Source organism: Poromitra crassiceps, assembly GCF_964638095.1.
Source record: "Poromitra crassiceps genome assembly, chromosome: 29".
NCBI lineage: Eukaryota > Metazoa > Chordata > Actinopteri > Beryciformes > Melamphaidae > Poromitra > Poromitra crassiceps.
In genome coordinates this window covers 18,038,739-18,063,347 of record NC_139641.1, presented here as the reverse complement: position 1 = coordinate 18,063,347, position 24,609 = coordinate 18,038,739, and the positions used below count along the sequence as shown (strand labels likewise).

General features: G+C 42.6%; 1 protein-coding gene across 1 annotated transcript in view; it reads left to right on the top strand.

The window, feature by feature from the left end:
• The window catches only part of LOC310800114 (CUB and sushi domain-containing protein 3-like), a gene marked incomplete at both ends in the record, with an annotated part of 662,783 nt that overhangs the window by 42,151 nt on the left and 596,023 nt on the right, over positions 1 to 24,609 (top strand). The window contains one exon of the mRNA XM_083662685.1: positions 2,735 to 2,957. Within this exon, the coding sequence (XP_083518811.1) occupies positions 2,735 to 2,957 (223 nt within the window). The remainder of the gene's footprint in view (positions 1 to 2,734; positions 2,958 to 24,609) is intronic.

The following is a 24,609-nucleotide window of genomic DNA, read 5'->3' as shown; positions in this document are numbered from 1 at the left end:
AGAAAGTCAACAGCAGGTGTCAAGTCTCTGATTCCCAACTTAGTTCTTGCAGATCAGTGGAATTTCTATGATATATCACAGTTCAAATTCACTGACCGCCCATCTCAATTTTCATGACGTCACAGCCTAGGGTCAATCGCTGTTGTCTTCCCGTATCCCGCGGCGAAAGATCCGTCTGGGCAGAGGGTGGGGGCTCCCCGGACCCCGCATTCTTCAAAGTTTAGTTGATTTGCGTTGAGAGACCAGCTTAGTAAATCCAATAAATCCATATTTGTCATTTCGAGTAGACGAATGCAAGTTTGCTCTGGGTGTTGTTGCAGGCAGAGGGAAAGAAGGGAGATAAGGGAGAGCGAGAAAGAAAAGCGACTGCCCTGTTCAAGTGCTGGATGCAGGAACATGATGCAGTCATGTTTGGTAGCCTATACGGGAGAGCCATGTGAAACAGTCTCACAAAGCACTCGTGTTAGCCAGCTGCGCACCAAAACACACATAACTATTATATCCTCATATATACTGCATCATACGAGTGTCGGCAACAAGTGCGAGCGATTGATTCATTGATTGATTGATTCGCCCGACGTTAGGCTGTCAATTTACCTCCGCTAAACTGACGGCTGCATTTCATTCCAGAGTCACGTTTGGTAGCCTATACGGGAGAGTCAGAATGGAACAGCCTCAGGAAGCACTCGTGTTATACTACCGCACTGAACTAACGTTAATTTCAGACTGCTTCCTTGTATATTGTGCGCTGGGATCAGCGCTCCCCAGCGCACTCCCAGCGTTTAACAGTCGGAAAAAGACGCTAAGGTGGACACAGGCGGCTACACACAGTTTGACGACTATGTTGCGACCCGCCACGTGGCGGACAGATGCCAAACCTAACTCGCCAAAGCTAAAATATGCCCGCCATTGGCGGGTGGCGGGCTCTAATTTCGGGCCCTGGAGGGAACAGCATCATATGTTCGCTCATCACCTCCACTGATCTGATTTTGACCAAATCTGCGTTCCACCATTTAAATATGACACTGATTTGAAACAAAACATCTGCCTTTTGCATTTCTAAAACGTGGCATTTTTGCGTTTTTGCAAGCCTACAATCTCAACGTGGATTTGAGATGAATAATTTCCAACCATAAACACAAATAAAACAACGTTGGTTACGTTTAGGCAAGTAAAACGACTTTGGTTTAGGCGAGTGAAGGTTATAGTTATGGTTTGGGTTTGGCAAAACAACATATAACAAAAAATGTTAAATGTGACATATGGTTGAAATGTAGACTTTGGAAATGCTGGCGATCAAAGACTGCCCTCCGGTGGGAAAGGCAAGCGTTTACACCCTCCATCCATCGCATCACCCTTACTGGCCACCGTGCTATTTAATACTGTAGCAGACTCTATGATATGACATGTATACCGTCCTCGGATAGATGTTTAAAATGTAGCACTCAGAGTGACTCCCTCATACATGCCTTTTGGTATTGTGACAAATTCTTTTTGCATCATTGGTCTATAAGAAACTAATACTGCAAAATTGGAAAAATAAAGAAGCACCATCATTTCAAAAATGGAAAACATGAATGAAATATTACTTAAGTATTGAGAGGACAATGTTGGAAGACAGCAATAAAGAGAAACAATTTCAAATTATATGGAACTCAATTTATGAAGCCTTGTAGCCTGAGTTGGGCAGCAAAAACCACCCAAATTTCACCCAGCATTTATGAATGATTACAAAGTACTTCTTAATTTATTTTATTTACTTTTTGTCCTGTATTTTATTCTGTCGTTCTTGTGTGTGTGTGTGTGAGAGAGAGAGAGAGAGAGAGAGAGAGAGAGAGAGAGAGAGAGAGAGAGAGAGAGAGAGAGAGAGAGAGAGAGAGAGAGAGAGAGAGAGAGAGAGAGAGAGAGAGCATATGCATACATGTAGGTGTTGAAATAGTGTGGGGATAATGGTTTGGGTAGGTACATTATGTTGTGTTGACTATTGGATCGCATACTTGTGAATGTACAACTTAACCAACGTCAAATTGTGTTTTGTCTGTCCTTATCCAACCTGTACTGACCCTTACTCTCACTCAATACAAATAATTATAAAAAATAAAATAAAAAGACATGTATACCGTCGATATACCCGTATCTAGAAACATGATATGCAACATATTTTTAGTTCAGAAAGATGATATTCTACTGTATGTACAGTATCTGTGGAGGTCAGACACATATCCAATGCCCATATTTTCTTCTGCATCCAGGCTGAACTACTTACAGCTCAAAACACAGGGACTTTATCATGCATCTTTACTGTTGTCTTGCTGCACTTTGCACTTTCTGCCAACTGATAAGAGAACAATTTCTAAACACTTCCTTTTTGGGTGAATAAATATTGTGCCTGAAATGGACTGTCTGAGCTTGAGTGTGATAGCATCTATAACCTTGTTTGAAATCCTTACAGATATTCTGATTGCTTTCTATTTGTTGCTGTTCAGAGTGCCAGATGGGAGTAGATGAACGTTTTTAAAATGCTAGTTTACATGCACAGGGCAAGGTTTATCGGACTTCAATATGTTTTCTGTCTTTTCTCCCCCCATGTCATGAAGAGCATTTTTTACTCCTGATAAATACAACTCCTCATCCACTTCTGTCTCTCCACAAATGGCAGAGCCGTTCCCCTCTGGCTAGAAGGTGTCTGGTCGTAACTCATTGTTTTGTTCCCTCTCTCTCTCTCTCTCTCCAGGTTTCATCCATACTTGCGGAGGCACTTTAAAAGGGAAGAATGGGACGATCGAGAGCCCGGGGTTTCCATATGGATATCCGAACGGAGCGAACTGTACCTGGGTGATTGTAGCCGAGGAGAGGAACAGGATTCATATAGTTTTTCAATCTTTCGCTGTGGAGGAGGAATATGACTTTTTATCTTTGTACGACGGGCACCCACATCCGGCCAACTTCCGGACAAGGTAAGGAAGAAGCCCCCGCAGCAGTAGTCTCTCAAGACACATGTTGGCTCCCACAATTTGCAATTTGCTCCCGACAACTACACGTCTGGTCAAAGCTGGTCAAAAAGTACGGCAGGATATCCGGTCAAAATAAGTATCCAATCACCTGCCTCGGTTATGTTTCGTGATTGGTCGAATACCATCGACCAATACCCCCCCCCCCCCCCCCTTTGGAAGATGACAACTATCTGTCCACATTGTAATGGGCTGAAGTACAGACTGTCTCTGGAGCATTCCAAGATTGTGGGAAAGATAGACTGGCTTGAGAGACTACTGCAGCAGTGCACCTCGAAGGATGTTTGATGGCTGCCAGGCAGCAGTGCACCTCGAAGGATGTTTGATGGCTGCCAGGCAGGAGGGTGGAGATGTGATGTTTGATGGCTGCCAGGCAGCAGGGTGGAGATGTGATGTTTGATGGCTGCCAGGCAGCAGGGTGGAGATGTGATGTTTGATGACTGCCAGGCAGCAGGGTGGAGATGTGATGTTTGATGGCTGCCAGGCAGCAGTGCACCTCGAAGGATGTTTGATGGCTGCCAGGCAGCAGTGCACCTCGAAGGATGTTTGATGGCTGCCAGGCAGCGGGGTGAAGATGTGATGTTTGATGGCTGCCAGGCAGCAGGGTGGAGATGTGATGTTTGATGACTGCCAGGCAGCAGTGCACCTCGAAGGATGTTTGATGGCTGCCAGGCAGCAGTGCACCTCGAAGGATGTTTGATGGCTGCCAGGCAGCAGGGTGGAGATGTGATGTTTGATGACTGCCAGGCAGCAGTGCACCTCGAAGGATGTTTGATGACTGCCAGGCAGCAGTGCACCTCGAAGGATGTTTGATGGCTGCCAGGCAGCGGGGTGAAGATGTGATGTTTGATGGCTGCCAGGCAGCAGGGTGGAGATGTGATGTTTGATGACTGCCAGGCAGCAGTGCACCTCGAAGGATGTTTGATGACTGCCAGGCAGCAGTGCACCTCGAAGGATGTTTGATGGCTGCCAGGCAGCGGGGTGAAGATGTGATGTTTGATGGCTGCCAGGCAGCAGGGTGGAGATGTGATGTTTGATGGCTGCCAGGCAGCAGTGCACCTCGAAGGATGTTTGATGGCTGCCAGGCAGCAGTGCACCTCGAAGGATGTTTGATGGCTGCCAGGCAGCAGTGCACCTCGAAGGATGTTTGATGGCTGCCAGGCAGCGGGGTGAAGATGTGATGTTTGATGGCTGCCAGGCAGCAGGGTGGAGATGTGATGTTTGATGACTGCCAGGCAGCAGGGTGGAGATGTGATGTTTGATGGCTGCCAGGCAGCAGTGCACCTCGAAGGATGTTTGATGGCTGCCAGGCAGCAGTGCACCTCGAAGGATGTTTGATGGCTGCCAGGCAGCAGGGTGGAGATGTGATGTTTGATGGCTGCCAGGCAGCGGGGTGGAGATGTGAGCTCATCTTTTATGTACACACGACAACCAATGCTTGTTCCTGTCAGCGGGGTTGCAGGCAGGCAGCAGGCGAGGTTTGCAATGCCTCCGCCATTCCCACAGTGGCTTTTTTCACACAGAAGCAGAACAGTCTCCGCCAAACTGACCAGGATCCGTATTTTGACTGTGCATGTTAACCCATTGATACCTGATGCAGCATTGCGTGTATATCCCTCATTTGTGTGCGTACTGTATCCCGTTAAGACTGCGTTAATGTGGTTTGCGGTCTTAAAGGGATACACACATGTGTATCCCGTGCTTTCGGTTTCAAAGGAACCGACGGCCCAATCCAAAATGTCATATATCCTTCAAAGCATTTCCTTCTCAATTAAAGTACAGTAATGACACAGTGGTTTGAGCGCAGAGACAACAACTTTCTCACAAAAAGCCAATTTATTTCATGAAACGCACTTTATCACTATGATCACTGCAACAACTTGACACTATGCTAAGAGAACTGTGCACGTATACAGTCACTGAACATATTCTGTTGGCTGAGCACTGCTCGATAATCATCTTCAAAGAGTTGATATTCATGTTGAGATGAGAGTCCCAAGATGTTGCAATATGGCTCTGATGAAAGCAAATCCTAGAGGTAATTATAGTGTGTGTGTGTGTGTGTGTGTGTGTGTGTGTGTGTGTGTGTGTGTGTGTGTATATATATCAACAGAAATATCAAAGATTTGGATCGAAGTATAACGTTGTCAGTGAGACATTTTCTCCATTCCAAGTTTGGTTGGGAGCCCATCTGTTGTTAGTTTAAGAGAGCTTGTAGTGTGTTTCCACCCAAAGCTCAAGTGCAGATTGGCTTTTATACAAACAGGGGAACACTGTGTGCAAATAATACTCTTATATTCACGCCAGAGACCAATTACACAATTTAAAGAAATGTAAACAGCTTCTAACACAACAATGATGACTGATTACCGTAGTCATTTCTAATGCATCTCATTGAAGTGACGATCACCAACTAGGGCTGAATCAAAAGGACACAGAGAGTAAACCTGTCAGATGAGTGTAGGTGGGAAGGCAATACAACCATCACTGACTGGCCTACTGAAATATCCATGTATAGATACAGATATACATATATATATATTTATACAACAGGTAGTTCCGGCCGGGCAATTTGATTGGACAAGAGGGATCCTACCAGTGCCAATATTTCATGATAATGCACTGGTGCTTCACTGTGTGTAGATCACTCCGCTTCACAGCTGCCCTAATCAACAAAATGCTTCACAGCTGTAGAGTAGACAGTAGTAAAGTAGACAGCCTGCAGTTAATTAGGCTGATTAGGCTACATTTTCAGCAAAGCAGAAAGCTGAGGGAACAATTTTTGTTGGCGGAGGAATAAATAGAGAAATCATATATTTTCTCAGCTTTTTGTCATTTTTTTAATCAGCTTTGTTTAATAGAACTGTTGTATAAAAGCAATATCACACTCGAGGTCGTGCTGTTGTTGTCTAATATCGGCACTGCTGTGATTGCCTTCGGCACTCGGCCTGCGGCCTCGTGCCTACGACCGAATCACAGCAGTGCCAATATTAGCCAACAACAGCACTCCCTCTCGTGTGATATTGCTTAACTCATTCACCGCCAATGACGTCTTTGACGTGTTATCAGAAATAGCCCTCCCCGCCAATGACGTGTTTGACGTGTTTTTGTTTTTATTGGTGCAGCGCCTGCAGCAAACACTTGCCCAGCCTGTGACACAGACACAGGTCCCTGCCTTCAAAGGGTAGCCGACAGCACGCGATCAAACACATACCGCAGCTGTTGTTTTGAAATTGAGCAAGAGGAAAAGCAGCAAAACGGGTAACGCTTCCTTGTGCAGACAGGAGAAACGCCATTGAAACGCCCTCGGCGCGCTGCACGAGCTGGAGTCGCCTTCCTCTGTGCCAGCCAGGAGAAAACGGGAGAAAGTAATCAAGAGATGTGTTTGATCATCGGAGGAATGAGGAAATGATCGATCAGTTTGCGAGGGCGGTGAGGACGTGTTGAATAGCCGAGGGGAAAACGGGAACGATCAAATAGAGGGAGACATGGACGAGGACGGGTGTACCAGAACAAATCAAAAATAAACACAGGAACAGCTAGGCAGCAGCGGGCAGAAGGCAGACACAGCAGCCCGCTGTCCTTCTCAAGAGCTCTTCAGTTGGTTCATGAAATCGCTGGGCTGCGTGCCCTCCAGTGTTGCTCCTGGCCAATCCCAGCGCCACAGGGCGTGGTTATTGCTTATCCTATGTGGGGTTAGAAATCTAAAAGGGGGATCGTGTGTGTGTGTGTGTGTGTGTGTGTGTGTGTGTGTGTGTGTGTGTCTGTCTGTCTGTCTGTCTGTCTGTCGGTGTGTCTGTCTGTCTGTCTGTCTGTCTGTCTGTCTGCACACTCACTCACACCGAGTAAACTGTATTGTTGAATGTAAAAAAAAAGCACTTCATGTGTATATATATATATATTTTTTTTTTTTTTGTCATTTGTGTCCTAACGAATAATATTTACATGTCTGATGTCAATACAGTTCAAAATAAAAGAATTGAGAGTGAGTTCTGCTTGAGATTGTGCCCTTTTACAAAAATTGCCTTTTCTCCTGTTTATTTTCTCTGGGAGACCTTTTTGGTGAAAACAGGGTGTATATAAATGGCTATAAGTAGAGTACAGAACATGCTAAAAGCTCACTTTTTTTTCCCTGGTGAACCCAGAGACGTACATCTTCATTTTGAGGTATTGCAAATCACTCTGGTGCTAATAGATAATTTACTGTGGGTCTTGAAAGATGACCAACAATTATGAAAATCTTTGGCCTGTGCTAAATATTGGCAGTCCTAAACTGGCCCTGAATGAGTTAAATATATATAAAATAAAGGGAAAGAGACATAAGGGGTCCAAAGTGAAAATAGAACTGCTGCATGCTGAGGACATTGTATCCCCCCTTTCATAACACACTTTAAAAAAATTACAAAATTATCTTGTGTTTGGAAAGTGACACGGGCATTTTCCTTTTCAAAACCAAACTGCTCCAAATAAACGTGCTCTTTATACTGCAGATAAGCAGCATGATGTGTATCATATGTGAAATAACGTGCTCTTTATACTGCAGATAAGCATGCTGTGTATCATACGTGAAATAACGTGCTCTTTATATACTGCAGATAAGCAGCATGCTGTGTATCATACGTGAAATAACGTGCTCTTTATATACTGCAGATAAGCAGCATGCTGTGTATCATACGTGAAATGATCTCTCGCCAAAGCTGAAGGAGGAAGAGCAGGGCTGTTAAATAACCACCTGTCAAACACTTTTCAAACAGCCATCTTAGTGGCTGATGATACACTTGTATTCACAAGCATGCTCCTTCAGAGGTGAACGTAGGGGCCAGCATGGACAGATATATAGCTTCTCCTCCTTCAGAGGTGAACGTAGGGGCCAGCATGGACAGATATATAGCTTCTCCTTCAGAGGTGAACGTAGGGGCCAGCATGGACAGATATATAGCTGCTCCTCCTTCAGAGGTGAACGTAGGGGCCAGCATGGACAGATATATAGCTTCTCCTCCTTCAGAGGTGAACATAGGGGCCAGCATGGACAGATATATAGCTTCTCCTCCTTCAGAGGTGAACATAGGGGCCAGCATGGACAGATATATAGCTTCTCCTCCTTCAGAGGTGAACGTAGGGGCCAGCATGGACAGATATATAGCTTCTCCTCCTTCAGAGGTGAACGTAGGGGCCAGCATGGACAGATATATAGCTTCTCCTCCTTCAGAGGTGAACGTAGGGGCCAGCATGGACAGATATATAGCTGCTCCTCCTTCAGAGGTGAACGTAGAGGCCAGCATGGACAGATATATAGCTGCTCCTTCAGAGGTGAACGTAGGGGCCAGCATGGACAGATATATAGCTTCTCCTCCTTCAGAGGTGAACGTAGGGGCCAGCATGGACAGATATATAGCTGCTCCTTCAGAGGTGAACGTAGGGGCCAGCATGGACAGATATATAGCTGCTCCTTCAGAGGTGAACGTAGGGGCCAGCATGGACAGATATATAGCTTCTCCTTCAGAGGTGAACATAGGGGCCAGCATGGACAGATATATAGCTTCTCCTCCTTCAGAGGTGAACGTAGGGGCCAGCATGGACAGATATATAGCTTCTCCTCCTTCAGAGGTGAACGTAGGGGCCAGCATGGACAGATATATAGCTTCTCCTTCAGAGGTGAACGTAGGGGCCAGCATGGACAGATATATAGCTTCTCCTTCAGAGGTGAACGTAGGGGCCAGCATGGACAGATATATAGCTTCTCCTCCTTCAGAGGTGAACGTAGAGGCCAGCATGGACAGATATATAGCTTCTCCTCCTTCAGAGGTGAACGTAGGGGCCAGCATGGACAGATATATAGCTTCTCCTTCAGAGGTGAACGTAGGGGCCAGCATGGACAGATATATAGCTTCTCCTCCTTCAGAGGTGAACGTAGAGGCCAGCATGGACAGATATATAGCTTCTCCTCCTTCAGAGGTGAACGTAGGGGCCAGCATGGACAGATATATAGCTTCTCCTCCTTCAGAGGTGAACGTAGGGGCCAGCATGGACAGATATATAGCTTCTCCTCCTTCAGAGGTGAACGTAGGGGCCAGCATGGACAGATATATAGCTTCTCCTTCAGAGGTGAACATAGGGGCCAGCATGGACAGATATATAGCTGCTCCTTCAGAGGTGAACGTAGAGGCCAGCATGGACAGATATATAGCTTCTCCTCCTTCAGAGGTGAACGTAGGGGCCAGCATGGACAGATATATAGCTTCTCCTGGCACATTTGCATGGCTCAAATTCAGTGAATAGAGACCTCTGCTAATGGAATGCAGGGTGTAGATGGAGAGCGGGGATGGATTGAAGAGCTGAATCATTGTTGATACTTTAGCAGCTGCATTATGGTACTGTAGATAAAGCAGTTATGTAATGCTGTTTTCAAGGTCAGGCTTATGAAAGATTTGACACTGTACTTGACTCCCCATCACTTGCCGGTAACACAGATATGACTCTTAGATTCAGATTCAGATTAATTTATTAAGGACTGCACAACAAAGTCGGCAGAATTTGCTTTCGGTACAGCAATTGTTAAGCACATGAATATTGTGTCAGCATAAGACATTACAGTACACAGACATATGGCACCATAAATACAAAACATTCAACATATACATTGCTGGAGAGGTATGCAGTGGTATTTCAGAGGTGAGTGGAGTTCAGAAACCTGATGGCAGTGGGAAAAAACTGTTTTTGAATCGGGTTGTTTTGGTGGAAATGGATCTGTAGCGCCGTCCAGAGGGCAACAGTTGGAACAGGTGATTGGCTGGGTGAGATGGGTCAGAAACTATTTTTTGTGCTCTTGTGATTGTCCGTTTATGGTGGAGAGTGTCTAGTGATGGGAGTGGGGTACCTATAATTTTTGAAGCTTTTTTTTAATTATTCGTTGGAGTTTGTTGCGTGAGTTACTGTCCAGATTGCCGTACCAGATGGTTATGGATGAGGTGAGGATGCTTTCTAGGATGGCTGTATAGAACTGGAGGAGCAGATTGCATTTTACTTTGAGAGGCTTCAACCACATTTCAATCAGGAAGGCCACCATATTCACGTTACCTGATCAGCCTGTGACGTCAGTCAAGCCCAAGCGTGACGTCAGTTGATCCTGTCCAGTATGACATCATTCATGACATCAGTCGTTGCCAGTCCATCCTAGTACATATAGCAAGGGTTCCACATCACCCCCTCCTCTGATCTGATCTCCAGTGGTCACTTGAGGTCGATCCGTAACTTGGCTTACCTCGGCTTGGGATTACCGAATAATTAGGCTATATTTTCTGGCCTTCACCTCGGCGTCTTACAGCGATTCTCGGCTGGCGCCTCCCAACTTGGCCTGGCCTCCTGGCCTCCTGGCCTCCTGGCCTCCTGGCCTCCTGGCCTCCTGGCCTCCTGGCCTCCTTCTGGTTTCCCCCTTCTGTTCCCCCCATTTGATAAATAAAGTATCTTGTTCAACCTACCAACCGCTCTCTCATAATTGAAATATGCCTCCAAATAAAAAAGAAATTACAGTTCCAAAGTCAAACCAGCAAATCTGGAGCCATTAATGCCTTATGGAAATGCATGTTGTACTCTCAAGAAGCCTCCAAGTATCAGCAATTTGGACATTTGTTCTTGTTACTATGCTAGTCCAAAGCAGTCTTGGACATTGAACTCAAAATACCCAAAGCAGAATATATTAGCACTAAACATTGGCTGAGTGTTGCAGCCCACACATTGTAAACTGAAGGCATTTTAAAGGCCAGTAATTTGAGTTTAATGCCGGTAAATAACACAGCAGAAACTAATAAGGTAAATAACACAGCAGAAACTAATAAGGTAAATAATACAGCAGAAACTAATATACAGGCATCATCTGTGACCACGGATGCTGATGTTGCATTATTGTAGGTGCTGGGATAAATTTTTGATAGCTGTCAAATACTCAAAAAAACATATTTATCCATTTACCCAATTAATGTGTTTGGAATTTTCTATTTACAGTTTCTAATGAACAGCTTCATAATTTTGAATCATGACTCCATGTCTTGTAACATTAAAATTGTGAGGTGAAAGAACATTACTGTCATTCACTTAACTGATCATATTAAAGTTGATTAAGAAACAGTGCATACAGGATGCATCTGAAATGAATCATAGGCCAATTTCCAAATGGTAAAATATATTTGTGACACATGAACCTCTGACACGAAAAGCCTTGTCACTAGTGAAAGAATAAATACAACTGGAAAGCAGTTCATCAATTGGTACATTCTACTAATAAACACTTGGCTAGAAATTTAAGCACTGGACTTATATTGTGCCAAGTTCTCTCAGTGAGCTTTGCTACATTAGAACAACTAATGATCTTTGATCTGACTATTCAGCCATATTTCAGTCAACTTACAGTTTAAAGCAGATAAAGTTCAAGTGGCTATTATTTTAGATCACTGCAAACACAAGGAAAACCATGAAGTAATGTCACAGGACAATGACCACTCAGATGCTTTTCTAGGTTACTGCTGTTAACTTACCGCACTTGACTTGGACAGCTTTGCTGTGGCTTATTGCACAAGGAGTTTGATGTCTTTTGGGTGATCTGTCTTTGTAAATGGAATACTTCCATATTCTGCATCTGGAAGACGTTTTGTAAAACAGTTCAGGTAGACTGGGATTCAGTTCAACATGTGTTGCCATGTTTTCTGTTGTTTGACTCAGACTGCTGCAGTCCACCGCTCTCTTCTTCATTGAAGAGATGAAGCTAAAACGGAATTTCAGCTTACAGAGCATAAATATTTGATGATATCAACTGTCGATAACATTCAATAAAAAATAAATATATACGATAACATATAATACAAATATATTTTGCAGTTTATAGTCACCTAATGATTGATCAAGTTTGGAGGTCAGAGGTCAGATTGTTTGGTTCCACAGTGTTGCCAGAAACTGGTTTTTGCATCTAAAATCCTGTAGGTCTACGCAGTAAAGTAAAAACACTGCATTCATGGTGTCCAGGCAGGGAGGAAGAGGGGAAAAGGAAGATAAAGTGAAATGACAAAGCAACAGGTTAGCTTGTGTGTCAGACAGTTAATTGGTCTACACCATGGTTCGTGAACTGCCATACAGTACTGTAGGTCCTTGGGGGGGTTCTGGGGGGTCCCTAGAAAAATTGAGAATATTTTATTTTCACACTGAGAGAATTCTTCTGTTCATAGGTTTCACACTCTTCATTGTTAATCTACCAATACAGTTTACAGTTATGGCTACGAAGGCTATAAAAAGGTTAGAAGTAGCCTACCACTGGTCTATTTGATTTTTGATAATATTCTGTATCTAATTATTATTATTATTTTATGAGCTAGCCTATAGGTGAAGAACTGTTGAGGGAAAACTGCTTGGCACACTAAACATTTGGTGTTACTTTGTAGATATTACAATACATATGGCAATGATAGCAATGCTGTTGGACTTTAAAAGCAGTGTAGCCTATACTGTAGGTTTGGCAGAGGCATATTTTGTGGTCTTGTATTGGGCTGGTTTTATTGGCCATTCATTGTGCTGGTTTTGTCACACAGACCTGGCAACCCTGGCCATGCATGTCATGCACAAGAAAGAAAGAAGACAGAAAAGTGACAACCACCTTTTCCAGATGACAGAGAGAGAGTTCGCCAGTTTTGTTTAAACCTGTGAAACACCTGAACACTCGTCTTAGGTTCATTTATTTTTCATCTCGTTTGGAGTTTGAAATCCTTGGCTAAATGTGAACATTTTGGAAAACGTCGGATGAATTTAGCAAGTCTGTTGGCGAGTTGAGGAGCCATGTTCAGCAGCGACTCTACCGTGGAGGTAGACTATCTGCCGCTGTGTGGACTGCTGCTGACTGTTCATGGCTGGGCAAGACCATTCACGGTAGGAGGAGGCTGGAGTTCACTTTACCCCGCTAGCCGGCGCTACTCACTCATACTGAGCATATGTTTTTTTTTCTTTCCATATTTTATTTTAGATTCTATGGTTTTTGAATCATTTTGTAGCCTATTCTATTCCCATGATGTCACATGCATTTCCTACCATTGAATATGGCGCTTTACAATACACACAGCTCGCTGAGTTTGCCATGATTGAGTTTGACCAGACCAGTCATCGTCAAGCAGGCTATTTTAAAGAATACATGCAGTATATTTCTACTAGTAATGTTAATAATTGCATACGTTTATCTTCTTTTGGAATAAGAATATAACTTAGGAACTGTAAATGTTGGGCCATGGTTATTATGGTACATTTATAAGTTAGTTCAGAATTAATGGGACATTTTTTGGTGTTATTTTCATATTTCTTTGGTTATTCAAGCGGTATTGTGTGACTGAACAGAGCGCCTGTAATCTCAGTGCTTTTTGGGGGAATATTACCAGGTTTAACCAGTAGGCGGCAGTAGCTACGCAGGGAGGTATTCCACATGTGCTCCTGCTGTAAGACTTTCACAGAAGAAGAAAGCTGCGTGAGGTGAAAGCGCAGTAGCACAGTAGTATCACTGTTCATGAACGTCTTTTCAGGTGAGCAATGGTAACCGGCCAGGTTGTCAAATGCTGTTTGTAACTTTATGTGAATTCGTCAGTATGTTGAAGGTTGTTGTGTAACGTTAGGGTCAGTTGTTTGCTAGCTTGGCATGAGGATTAGCCTAGCATGTTTAGCTACTGTTTGCTAGCAAACGGGTAATTTAGCATTACAGTCATGTTTGAGCTTTTGTTATTTTGAGCTGTAATGGTTAATGTTAGGGATAATCAATTAGTATAAAATATGGTGCTTCGTTTGTTTAGTAATGTTATGTCATGTTTTTCTTTCATTAGAATAGCCTACAGTAAAAGTCGTTTTCTGATCAATACAAATGTATTAGCTGTAAAGACTGTAGATCGAAGAAGAGAGCTGCGTGAGGTGAAAGCACAGTAGCACTGTTCATGAACGTTAAAACAATATTCATGTCTTTTCAGACAAATCTTTATTAAAATATGTGCAACATAAATACTACCAGTCAACATTTAATTGCTACTACATCAGTCCCGTAAAAACCAAATAAGTCACTAGTAGCCTAGCTACAGTATTAAATTAGAACTAGTATCAATTACATAAATAACAATCAGTAAGATTACAATATATAGTGGTGACTAGTAGCCTCACTGTCACACAAAAATGACTGAAAAATCAGCACTACTAGGCTACACTGGCTATGTTTGAGTGATCAAAAATAAGAAGGGAGCTCCTTGAATTTTTACAAGAATAGTATTTAATCCTGAAGTAGTATATTCGTGTAGCAGTGTTACAAACAGAATATATCTTCAATACGCGCGTTTCAACCACACAGGGTCTTCATCAGGCTGGAATAGCAGCTATAGCAGAATAGCAGCTATTCCAGCCTGATGAAGACCCTGTGTGGTTGAAACGCGCGTATCGAAGATATATTCTGTTTGTAACACTGCTGTGTACACGAATATACTACTTCGGGATTAAATACTATTCTTGTAAAAATTCAAGGAGCTCCCTTCTTATTTTTGTTTATTACTTTGCCTGCTGAGGTGCCTTGGTCCACAATTCTGTGTTCCCCTATGTTTGAGTGATAAAATGGCCTGCTGTGGCATGTGTTTGTTTACAGGGATGTCAGCTCAAGCGTTTGAGTGGGCTGCTTGTAGCCAGTGAGATGCAGCAAAGCAGAGGTCAGGGGGTTGGATGTGCACAATCAATGCTTCTGGCTGCAGAATTTGTTTATTTTTTTGTGAATATTATTTGTATTCAGCTCATAGCCAGGTGGAGTTGGTGCCTTCCATCCTTTGAGAATATGTTTTTTAAGCTAGTACATGTACCAACAGAGCTCTTAAAATATGCGAGGGGATGCTTAAAGAGTCCTCCGAGCATCCAAAAAGAGCCAAGTACCTATCTGGGGAAAGAGTCCTTTTGATAAATCTTGATTTAATATTCATTTAGTTTTTGAGTGCTCATATGCACCATGATGATTGCAAAGGTGATTGTAAGAGCACCTCCGATTTTGTAGTTCAGATAGATAATACTAGGTTTGGGTAAAAAACCTAGGCTATAGTTTGTGTGCTCCACAAAATCAGTCTCCCATTCATTGTACTACAGTATGTGTAGAAGCTCTTAGATCTGCTGCATCTTCATGACAGTTTACTTTAACTTTCTTTGGATTTTTAACTCTAGAGATTTTGTGCTCACACGGACTGTCCTTGACCACATAAATAAGAATTTTGAGTCATATTTCGCTTTAAAAAAAAATTGTTGTCATCTCATTTAGCTTTTAGGAGCCATTTCTCTTCAAGCAGTGTCAAGTATAGAGAGCCGCAGGAATGAGTCCGGAAAACATAGATGCTAACACTTCCTGGTTCTTCACCGTTTCTGCCTATGGGATTTTTGAATGAGTTTTTGGCGCGATGCTTCTAATAAGGTCTGTGGTTAACGCAAGCTTATTCAAACGTGAACCAGTGTTCAGCAGGATAATCTTCACACATGAGGACTACTTTTAATTTGATTTGATTTGATGGTTCAAATCGATTTGATAAAGTCTTAAGAATCTCTTTTGGATTAGCAATTTTCTGGAGAGAAGAAGGATATGTACTGGCCCAGATAATGTTACAGTATGATAAATAAGGATATGTTAAACTATAATATAGTGTCGGAAGACAAGAACGATGAACTAAGGAAGAAATCGTTCGGATAATGCCGTAAGACTTCATCATTTTATCAATATGGTTTTTCCAGGATACATTTTCATCAATTAATACACCAAGAAATTTTGAAGAAGAAAGCTGGTTAATTTCAGTATTATTAATGAGCAGTTTTGAAGCCTGCTTGGAATACACATTGATTCCCTCACTCCAAAACAAAAATCACTCCGAAGGGAAAAAAAGAAAAATAAACCAGACGCTTCTTTCCATATGGCAACAGCTGACGTTGTCTGTCTGCTTGATGTGTCATTCGCTCAGCTGGTGCTTCAGCTGGAATACCTAAGTAAGAAGGTGAACATCTGACTGGCTCCTTTTTTTTCCGCGCTTCTCTCGTTCTCCGCCATGTTAATTATAAATAGAAACCTTGATAGAGATTTCATTTATTAATGCTTTTCATTTATTAAGACAGACATGATTCAGAAGGGAACGCGACTACAATGAATTGTTAAAATGAAAAAGAATTGACATGCCCGTGATGGATCTGATTAGTGTGTCTCCCCAATTAATATGTATTCTCTATGATTCCATTTACACCTGGCGTTAACATGCGTTTTCTGCAATCAGATTGCAATCAGATTGTACTTGACCACATTAACCTGATTGCATTTACACCTGGCGTTAACATGCGTTTTCTGCCATCAGATAGATTGCAATCTGATTGCAATCTGATGGCAGAAATGGTTGTCCTCTCAATCCGCATACAGTTGCTGTATCCAGATTGAGAGGACACATTGCATTTACACTTGTGTTCAATGTGTACACAATGCATCCCTGACCACCTCCGGAGGTGGTTTGGCCGATCATTGCAATCCTTCTTCAATGCGTTTTGGGGGTGTTTACACCTGTACTTTCAAGTGATAAAACACAATCTGATTGCAATCTGATGACAGAAAGCACATGTTAATGCCAGGTGTAAACGGCCTCTTTGCTGCCCCCCCCCCCCTCCCTTATTTCTCTCCATGAGAATGGATGCTGCACTTTACATTACACATTATTACATGTGACATTACAACCGCCCCGCGCCTGAGAATGGCTGGTAATAATGGCACGCATTATTGTGCAGAATTGATATGGTGAGGAATGAGGAGGAGAGGTATAGGGTCATAAAGCCTCATAGCTTGGCTGTCTGACATTTTGCGGGACCCCACACATATCTGGCAGGCCGACGCATCCAGTACTACACTGGTATTTGCATATTATTGGCTTTCGAATGTGTGAAGTACCACCAAATGTAGCTTGCCCCGCCTACTTTTGAATCTCAGATTTTAGTTGCGTGCTTACAGGGTAAAAACACACAAAATGTTCACAGTCAGTATAGTCAAGGGGGGTAATTTTAGGAGTAGGGGACATAAACACAAGAAAAACACAGGGATCTTTAAAGTTTTGAGATACGTCGTGTTTTATATACTACTAACATAATACATAACATAATACATTTAGATACAGTAGTTATAGGCGGTAGAGGTTGTATACTTGTAGGTGATAAACAACATTTGCGTGTATATCCCTCATTTGTGTGCGTATCCCTTTAAGACCGCGAACCGCGTTAATTTGAAACGGTACGGTTATCGTAAGGAATTTGATCACGGTTATCATTCAAACTGGTTATCGTTACATCCCTAATCAGCGGATTTAAAAAAAGTGTAGTAGTCATAGTGGTGTAGTTTAGGGATACTCAACTTGCTTTGCCTGGGGGCCACTTTCGTGAAATGATAGAAGGCCAGGGGCCAGTTAATAAACAATCAATATACATTTTTCTGTAGCGGATTGTAGGTGTCAGACGGAGTTTAGTCTGACAATGTTGTGCACACCGGATAGTTACTTAGGTTAAGTACATACATAAGTGCCTGGGTAGCGAGCAGACGGCGGACAATTAAAAAAAAAAAAAAAATTAAATTCCATCGCGGGCCGCCAGTTGAGTATCACTGGTGTAGTTGATCATGAAAATCATACAAGCTAGGCAAAAAGCGGTTGCCCCTACCACACCTTCTGATAATGTATTCCTCCTCCTAACCCTACCACACCTTCTGATAATGTATTCCTCCTAACCCTACCCCGTTTCCAACTCGTCTGCACACCTCTGGATGCAAAATTACCAACAGACAGGTGACCGTGCTTTGACATGTGCACCATGGATTCACCAAACTAGAGCCTGAAAAAGTGAAGAATATTCACTTGTCTGACCATTCACCAGCCTTTCTCCATATTACATTTCCTTTTTGCAATTTAAGAAATAGGGATGCACCGATATGAAAATTTTGGCCGATGCCGATAACCGATATTAACATTGCTGTTATGGCCGATGACCGATATTTACCGATGTCGATATGATCTGTATAAAACCACATTTTTATGATCATCACATTTTGTACATACTGAAAAACACATGTTAACACTGAATTTGAAAAAGTTATGCATTTCTTTATTTGCAAAGCCTTTGGAAAAGCCCATAAATCATAGATTTACTGCATTATTTCATATCAATGTGAAGAATTTGGCTGATAATGATAACCGATATTAACATTGCAACATCTGACCGATACCGATATGACCGATATGTTAAAAAATGACCAACATCGGCCGATACCGATATGATTGCCGATATATCGTGCATCCCTATTAAGAAATGACTTTTCTCTTTCATTCTCAACTCATTCATTAAAGAAGGAAGGATGAATTAATTGATGGGAACGATTTGACCTTTATTACTGCAGTTATTAAAACCAAATGTCAGTGTCTGGTGCTGGGCTGCTGTAATGAGTCAAGACATGTCAGTGCAAAATAAGTCTATTAATCACGTCTGGTGTTTTTCTTTGTTTAGCGGAGGCAGCCAGCAGGAAGGCCATTATTCACCTTAGTGGGTATTATAACAGACTTTATTTTGCCCTGTTTTCTAACAACGAAAGCTAAAGGCAAGTGGTTCACTTAAATTGTTGCCAACCCGTTAAGATCAGTCACAACATTTAAAGTCGAGCTGAACCCAAAAATGACTTTTCTTTTCTTTTAGTTCAAATACCTGGGTATGCAGTGCACCTATTTAATAATGTATGCAAAAAAAATCACAAAAATATAATGTCTTTAGTTTTTCACACTTTTTCACATCAAAAGGTTATTTTTCAAGATTTCATTGATAACAGTAATTTACAGTTTGCTGACGTCACCTAGTACTATCAAATTTCTACCCCATTTCAACCAATCATATCACGACATGCAGCTGTCAATCAAATCTTCATTTTAGGATAATTTTCTCTTCCAAATGAAGTAGAAAATGGCGCCTAGTGCCTGTCATCTGGCAGAATTCCTATCCCATAAACTAACTACAATTATGCAATTATTTGCAATTATGCAAACTAAATCAAACGGTAATGTCTAAGAATGCAAAGAAATGTAACTGGCTCATTAAAACACGCATTCCAGGAATCTAATTTACATTTATAACGATAATGGCGCGCGCCTCTGAGCCTGACAGCCTCCCTGGCTCTCAGGGGCCGATGCCAAAGCCAGTCGACAGAATTGTCAAATCAAATCATCGACACCGTATATGGTCCACCTCTCAATTTGTTTTCAGTCTGAAACGGACTCAGATGCACGTGACGAACGGGTTCACCTCGACTTTAAGGCCTCTCCCCCTCTCCTCTCCGTCTCTGTATTGTTCTTTCCTTGGTGAGATGAAAAAAGAGAGACAGACAAAGAGAGATGCAAAGAGACCAACAGGAAAAGCAAAGGATCAGTGAATGAGAAAGAGCTCTTACTTACGACGCAGAAACAGAGAAGGTGCGAGAGAGAGAGGTGGTGTGTGACAGAAAGAGCTAGTGGAGTGCTGCAGCGCACAGAGAGAAAGACAGATGGAGGTAGAGAGACAGTGACTCAGACAAATGGCGCTACATAGTCCCCGCCTCTCCCCTCTCTCTCCGTGGCATGGCACTACCGTGCAACACTAATCAGATGGGGCGGGGGGGGGGGACCTAGCGTAGCTAGCTTCAGGGCTGATGTAGTGTGTTCAGGCAGTCAGCGGCGCACTGTGTCCAGGCCCACATAGTCATTTTGTTGCCACTGATGGTGCGTTGATGGTGCGTTGGTCCATAAACAGGAGACACCGTAAACTCTCTCAGACACCCGGCATCTCTTTTCCAGCCATGACATTTTTGGTTGACCTGCTGCTGATGGGGTGGAATAAAGACACAAGACCATTGGCTGGCTCCCATCTGACTCTCACTCGTAAATTTGTGTATGTGTACAGAGAGTTTTAATTGGCATGAGTTACAGTACTTGCAAGTACTGTACTCAAAAATGTGTTCTGGACTTTGGATTGCCTCTTATGCACCAGCGTTCAACTTGTGCCTAGTCACCATTTAGGGGAAAACATTTTATGTTTGTTACTGATTGGCCTAGAGCCGTGTAGGATGATATGTCTTGCCTTCTATTCCTTGGAATAATCTTTGACATGCAGTTACTGTATGTTCTTTAATGATGGAGTTGTCATCAGTGTCACGGGTTCGGTTCTAAAAAGAGATAGGCTCGTGTCTAGATGAACTGAACCCGCAACATACCACGGCAGAATCTTTTCAACAACATTATTGATTTTGCCTAGACCCAACACCAGCAACTATATGAAGAAAACTGTCATATACAGATCTATAAAGGCATGGAATGTTTTACCAGGAAATATTTCCTCCACCAGCAACACACACACACACACACACACACACACACACACACACACACACACACACACACACACACACACACACACTCACTCACTCACTCACTCACTCACTCACTCACTCACTCACTCACTCACACACACACACTCACAAACACCAGCAAACACACCTTGATGCTCAGGATTACACTTTTGACACAACTTTGAATTTTATGTTTTGAATAGTACAGTGTCTTTAGATCAGTTGACGCCTGCGCAATAGGCCAGCTACATAACTAGCTGACCAAACTATTGTTGTTTTTCTATCCTGTTTTGTTTTTCTGTGATTTCCCTGTATTGCAATGCATTTGACTATTTCTTATCATTTTTAATATGGTATTTTACTACTGCACTTTACTGTCTACAGTTTACAATTGCTTGTAATGTACAGTATAGTGTATTGTGTTTAAACCCCAGGAAGACTAGGCAGCTAATGGGGATCCCTTTAAATAAACAAATAAACACACAAGGGCTTTCATCAATGGGCCATAGGCTCAATCACCATTGTGTTAACTCAGTTGGCGATATATATTGACTTTACAGACATTTATTTACATGAAAATCTTCCGGATTATCACTTTAAGATCACATAATTAATAAATGGTTACTTATTAATGAATAATTAAAGCAGAGATTGGACTTTAGACAGACTAAAAGGGTTAATCATTAATCGTCATTCTAAGCCCACACTTTGGTGCAAAAGGATCCAACATTGAGGCTGAGTTCTTCTTGGCTAATTGTATGCAGCAAGGGTACTGTAGGATAGAGACACTGCGGAGCGCGTCATCATTCAGAAGCCACGCCCAAAACGGGGGAAAACACAAACTCCCGTCCAATCCTGGCGTTCTCCTATGTCACGTGCATGGTCGGGTGTTGCACAAAAAGATCGTATATACGGAAGATGAACACTCCAACTTACTTCATTGACAGCAACATCCACATTTTTCTTCTCGCCTGTTATGATAGGATGGCACGGGAAGACTTGTAAAGAAGGAGCTCACACCAACACGTCTTATGTGTGACTCGGACATTTTAATCTGAACCCCTCTTACAGGATACTCACGGTATCTGTCCACTAGGCGGCAGTAGTGTACAACATAACAGATAACACCACATCGCCAATTATCAATGGCTTCCTTGTTTTGCTCTGGAGTACAAAAAAACTTTAACTGGCGATTTCTTACATTTGTTGTCTGCGCAGCCCCACCACACAACAGCTTTTAGCTATGTTTAATTCAAGGAAAATGACGCTGGTGTGTGGAAATGAACAGAGCTTTTCCCCCGTGATGGGCGTGGCCTATTTCATGCAGTGTCCCTATATGCAGATTCATATAGCTTCTAACAGGAATCCAATTTCCATTTCATGGAAGCCTATTTATTGAGAGCTGAATGCACACAAATGTAGTAAGTACCGTAAATTCCGGACTATAAGCCGCACCTTTTTTCCCGTTTTTTGGCCTTTTTTGGCCCCTGCGGCTTATATAACGGTGCGGCTTATCTATGGATTAAAAAAAAAAAAAAAAATCTCTCTTTTTTAGCACTCTTTCTAACTATAAATCCTATATAACTATAATAAGTTTTAATTTCCTCTCTTGCCCTCTTTTCACCACACTGTATGACACTGTATGACACTGTGTGCACTGTAAAAAACAACACAGGTGGTGTTGTGTTATGTTGTTTTGTTGAAATGTTAATAAATGGGAGCTTCCTCAAACAGCCATCTCTTTCCCGACAATCCCCTCTGTGCATGAACCCTTACATATGGTAATTAAACATTAAAACACAATAAAAAAAAAAAAAAAAAAAAAAAAAAAAACATTAACACGTTCAGTGCCAGCGACGCCATATGGCGTCATTAGAAATTTACCGTACAGTGCCAGCGACGCCAAATGGCGTCATAACTCCAAATTGTTTTTTTGACGGGGGGGTGTCGATCTAAGCTTCTTACGTCGCCTCTAACAATATTGTAGCTATTGGAGGTCGATAACCTATTTTACAAACCCATTAGGTGGCGACAGCACTCTCCTGATCAGAGAAAAAGGAGCCAAACACACAGAAATAGTCACTGGGCAAAATGAGGAAATCGCATCGCATCCGTCCGTATGCATCGACGTGCCTCCATAAACGAGCACAACGCCAGCTGTGCCCCCAGCAGCAGCATCCGCTGTCACAACTGAGCACTTCCATGTACGCTGCAACAGCACATTCACATAATCAGCATTATTATTCCGAACTGGAAGCATGCCAGCCCGTGACAAACACACGCGGAACCAAAAAGCTGAATGTCGCGCACCATTCACTGTGTGTGCGCAGCAAACTCAGCAGAGACTGAGAGCCACCAGACACATAAGACACACCCAGGAGGCGTGTGCAGTTGAGGGGGGGGGGGGGGGGGGGGAGCACGGAGAGCAGCAGAGCAGCATACACTTCACCCAGACAGACCCAGACATCAGAAAATTCGCTTCAGAGTCAGGGATGTGCTTGAAATGTTTAATTTCACAAAAGGCTCATTATCTCAGCTCGTAGAAAAAAAGGTATGTTTTTCGTTCAATCGAGCTATCTTCTCCGGCTCATAACTAAAGAACGGAAAATGGGATCAATAAACTTTTTTTTGCAGGTGATAGAAGAGAGTCTCATCGTTATTTGTGCGTGTTCAGTGTTTACATAGTAATTATTAAAAAAATTATATGACTGTTTTAAAATGCATTGCGGCCTATGTGGCACAGCAAGCAACCTTTTGCCCAAGGGCCGTGGCACTGAAAGTGTTAAAACACCCGCGGCTTATAGTCCGGTGCGGCTTATATAAGAAAAAAATTGTCAACTTTGCAGGTGCGGCTTATACACCGGTGCGGCTTATAGTCCGGAATTTACGGTAGTTCTTTATACTTGACTGACTGCCCCCTTAGTTTATCTGAAGTGAAGTTCTTCAAACCTCAAAAGCTATACAGTACAGCATGTCTATGATTGATTTATATTTATATATACAAAATGTGCTCCTATTTCTATAAAAAATAGCTACCATTTCAATTCATACTGGCCCAGTGTTGGAAGTATCTGTCAGATTGAAGGCTGGCTCTTATATTGAAACTATTGCCAAGGTGATGACACTTATTTTATTAATTGCCTATACATTTAAGGAAGTGGTCATATTTAATTTTTTCCTAATTGCATTATCCTTCTTGACTATGATGCCTAGAAGTGCTGTGCTTTGACCATCTTCAGTTAAGGTGAAGATGAAATGTTCTTCCAAATCACTTTAGGGCTTAATCCTATACATTACATACTATACATTACATACTATACATTACATACTGTCGAGACATCTTCAATGGAAAGTCTCAGATGGAAGTGAGATTTAGTTTGCAAACTTGTCTGCTAACTAAGAGGCACTTTACACGAGGACGGTTTCCTATGGTGACGGGGAATTATTTTATCGTTAGTGCCTCCCTTTTAGACGGCGACGGCGAATTTGGGCTTAGGAAACGACACATTTTGAAACCACCCTCCAGAGTGAAATTCTTGGTGACGCTTCCCGCTGAGGGCTCCATGTAATCGCTTTGAGACGGCTCATTTCAGGAACTCTGACGTGCCTGCACACGCAACACACGCGATTACGCCATAGCCGTGCGTGAGTTGGCAACCATTTTCAAAATAAAACGTCAGTATGAATGAAGTTTGGCAACATTCAGAATCAAGCTACACTGCGGCCAACTTCAGTGACATGTTCATAACGTTACTGCTGCGAGGAGCCGATGGCTGTACCCGGTCGGCATTTAACGTTAGTTACAAAAGCACGTCAACAGTGTTTTCTCACTGCCAGTAGCTGAACTACAGTAGGGTTTGACAGATAGCTAGTCTGACCGGTGTCAGCAGTCAGCGCTGCCGGTCCTCGCTGCTCGTTAAAGATTTCCAATAGAGACACTGCGTAACGTGTCATCATTCAGAAGCCACGCCCAAGACGGGGGAAAACAGAAAGCCCCCCTCCAATCCTGGCGTTCCCCTATGTCACGTGCATGGTTGCGTGTTGCACACAAAGATCGTACATACAGAAGATGAACACTCCATTCCAACTTACTTCCTTGACAGCTAGATCCACATTTTTCTTCTCACCAATTCTCAATGGCTTCCTTGTTTTGCTCTGGAGTACAAAAAAACTTTAACTGGTGAT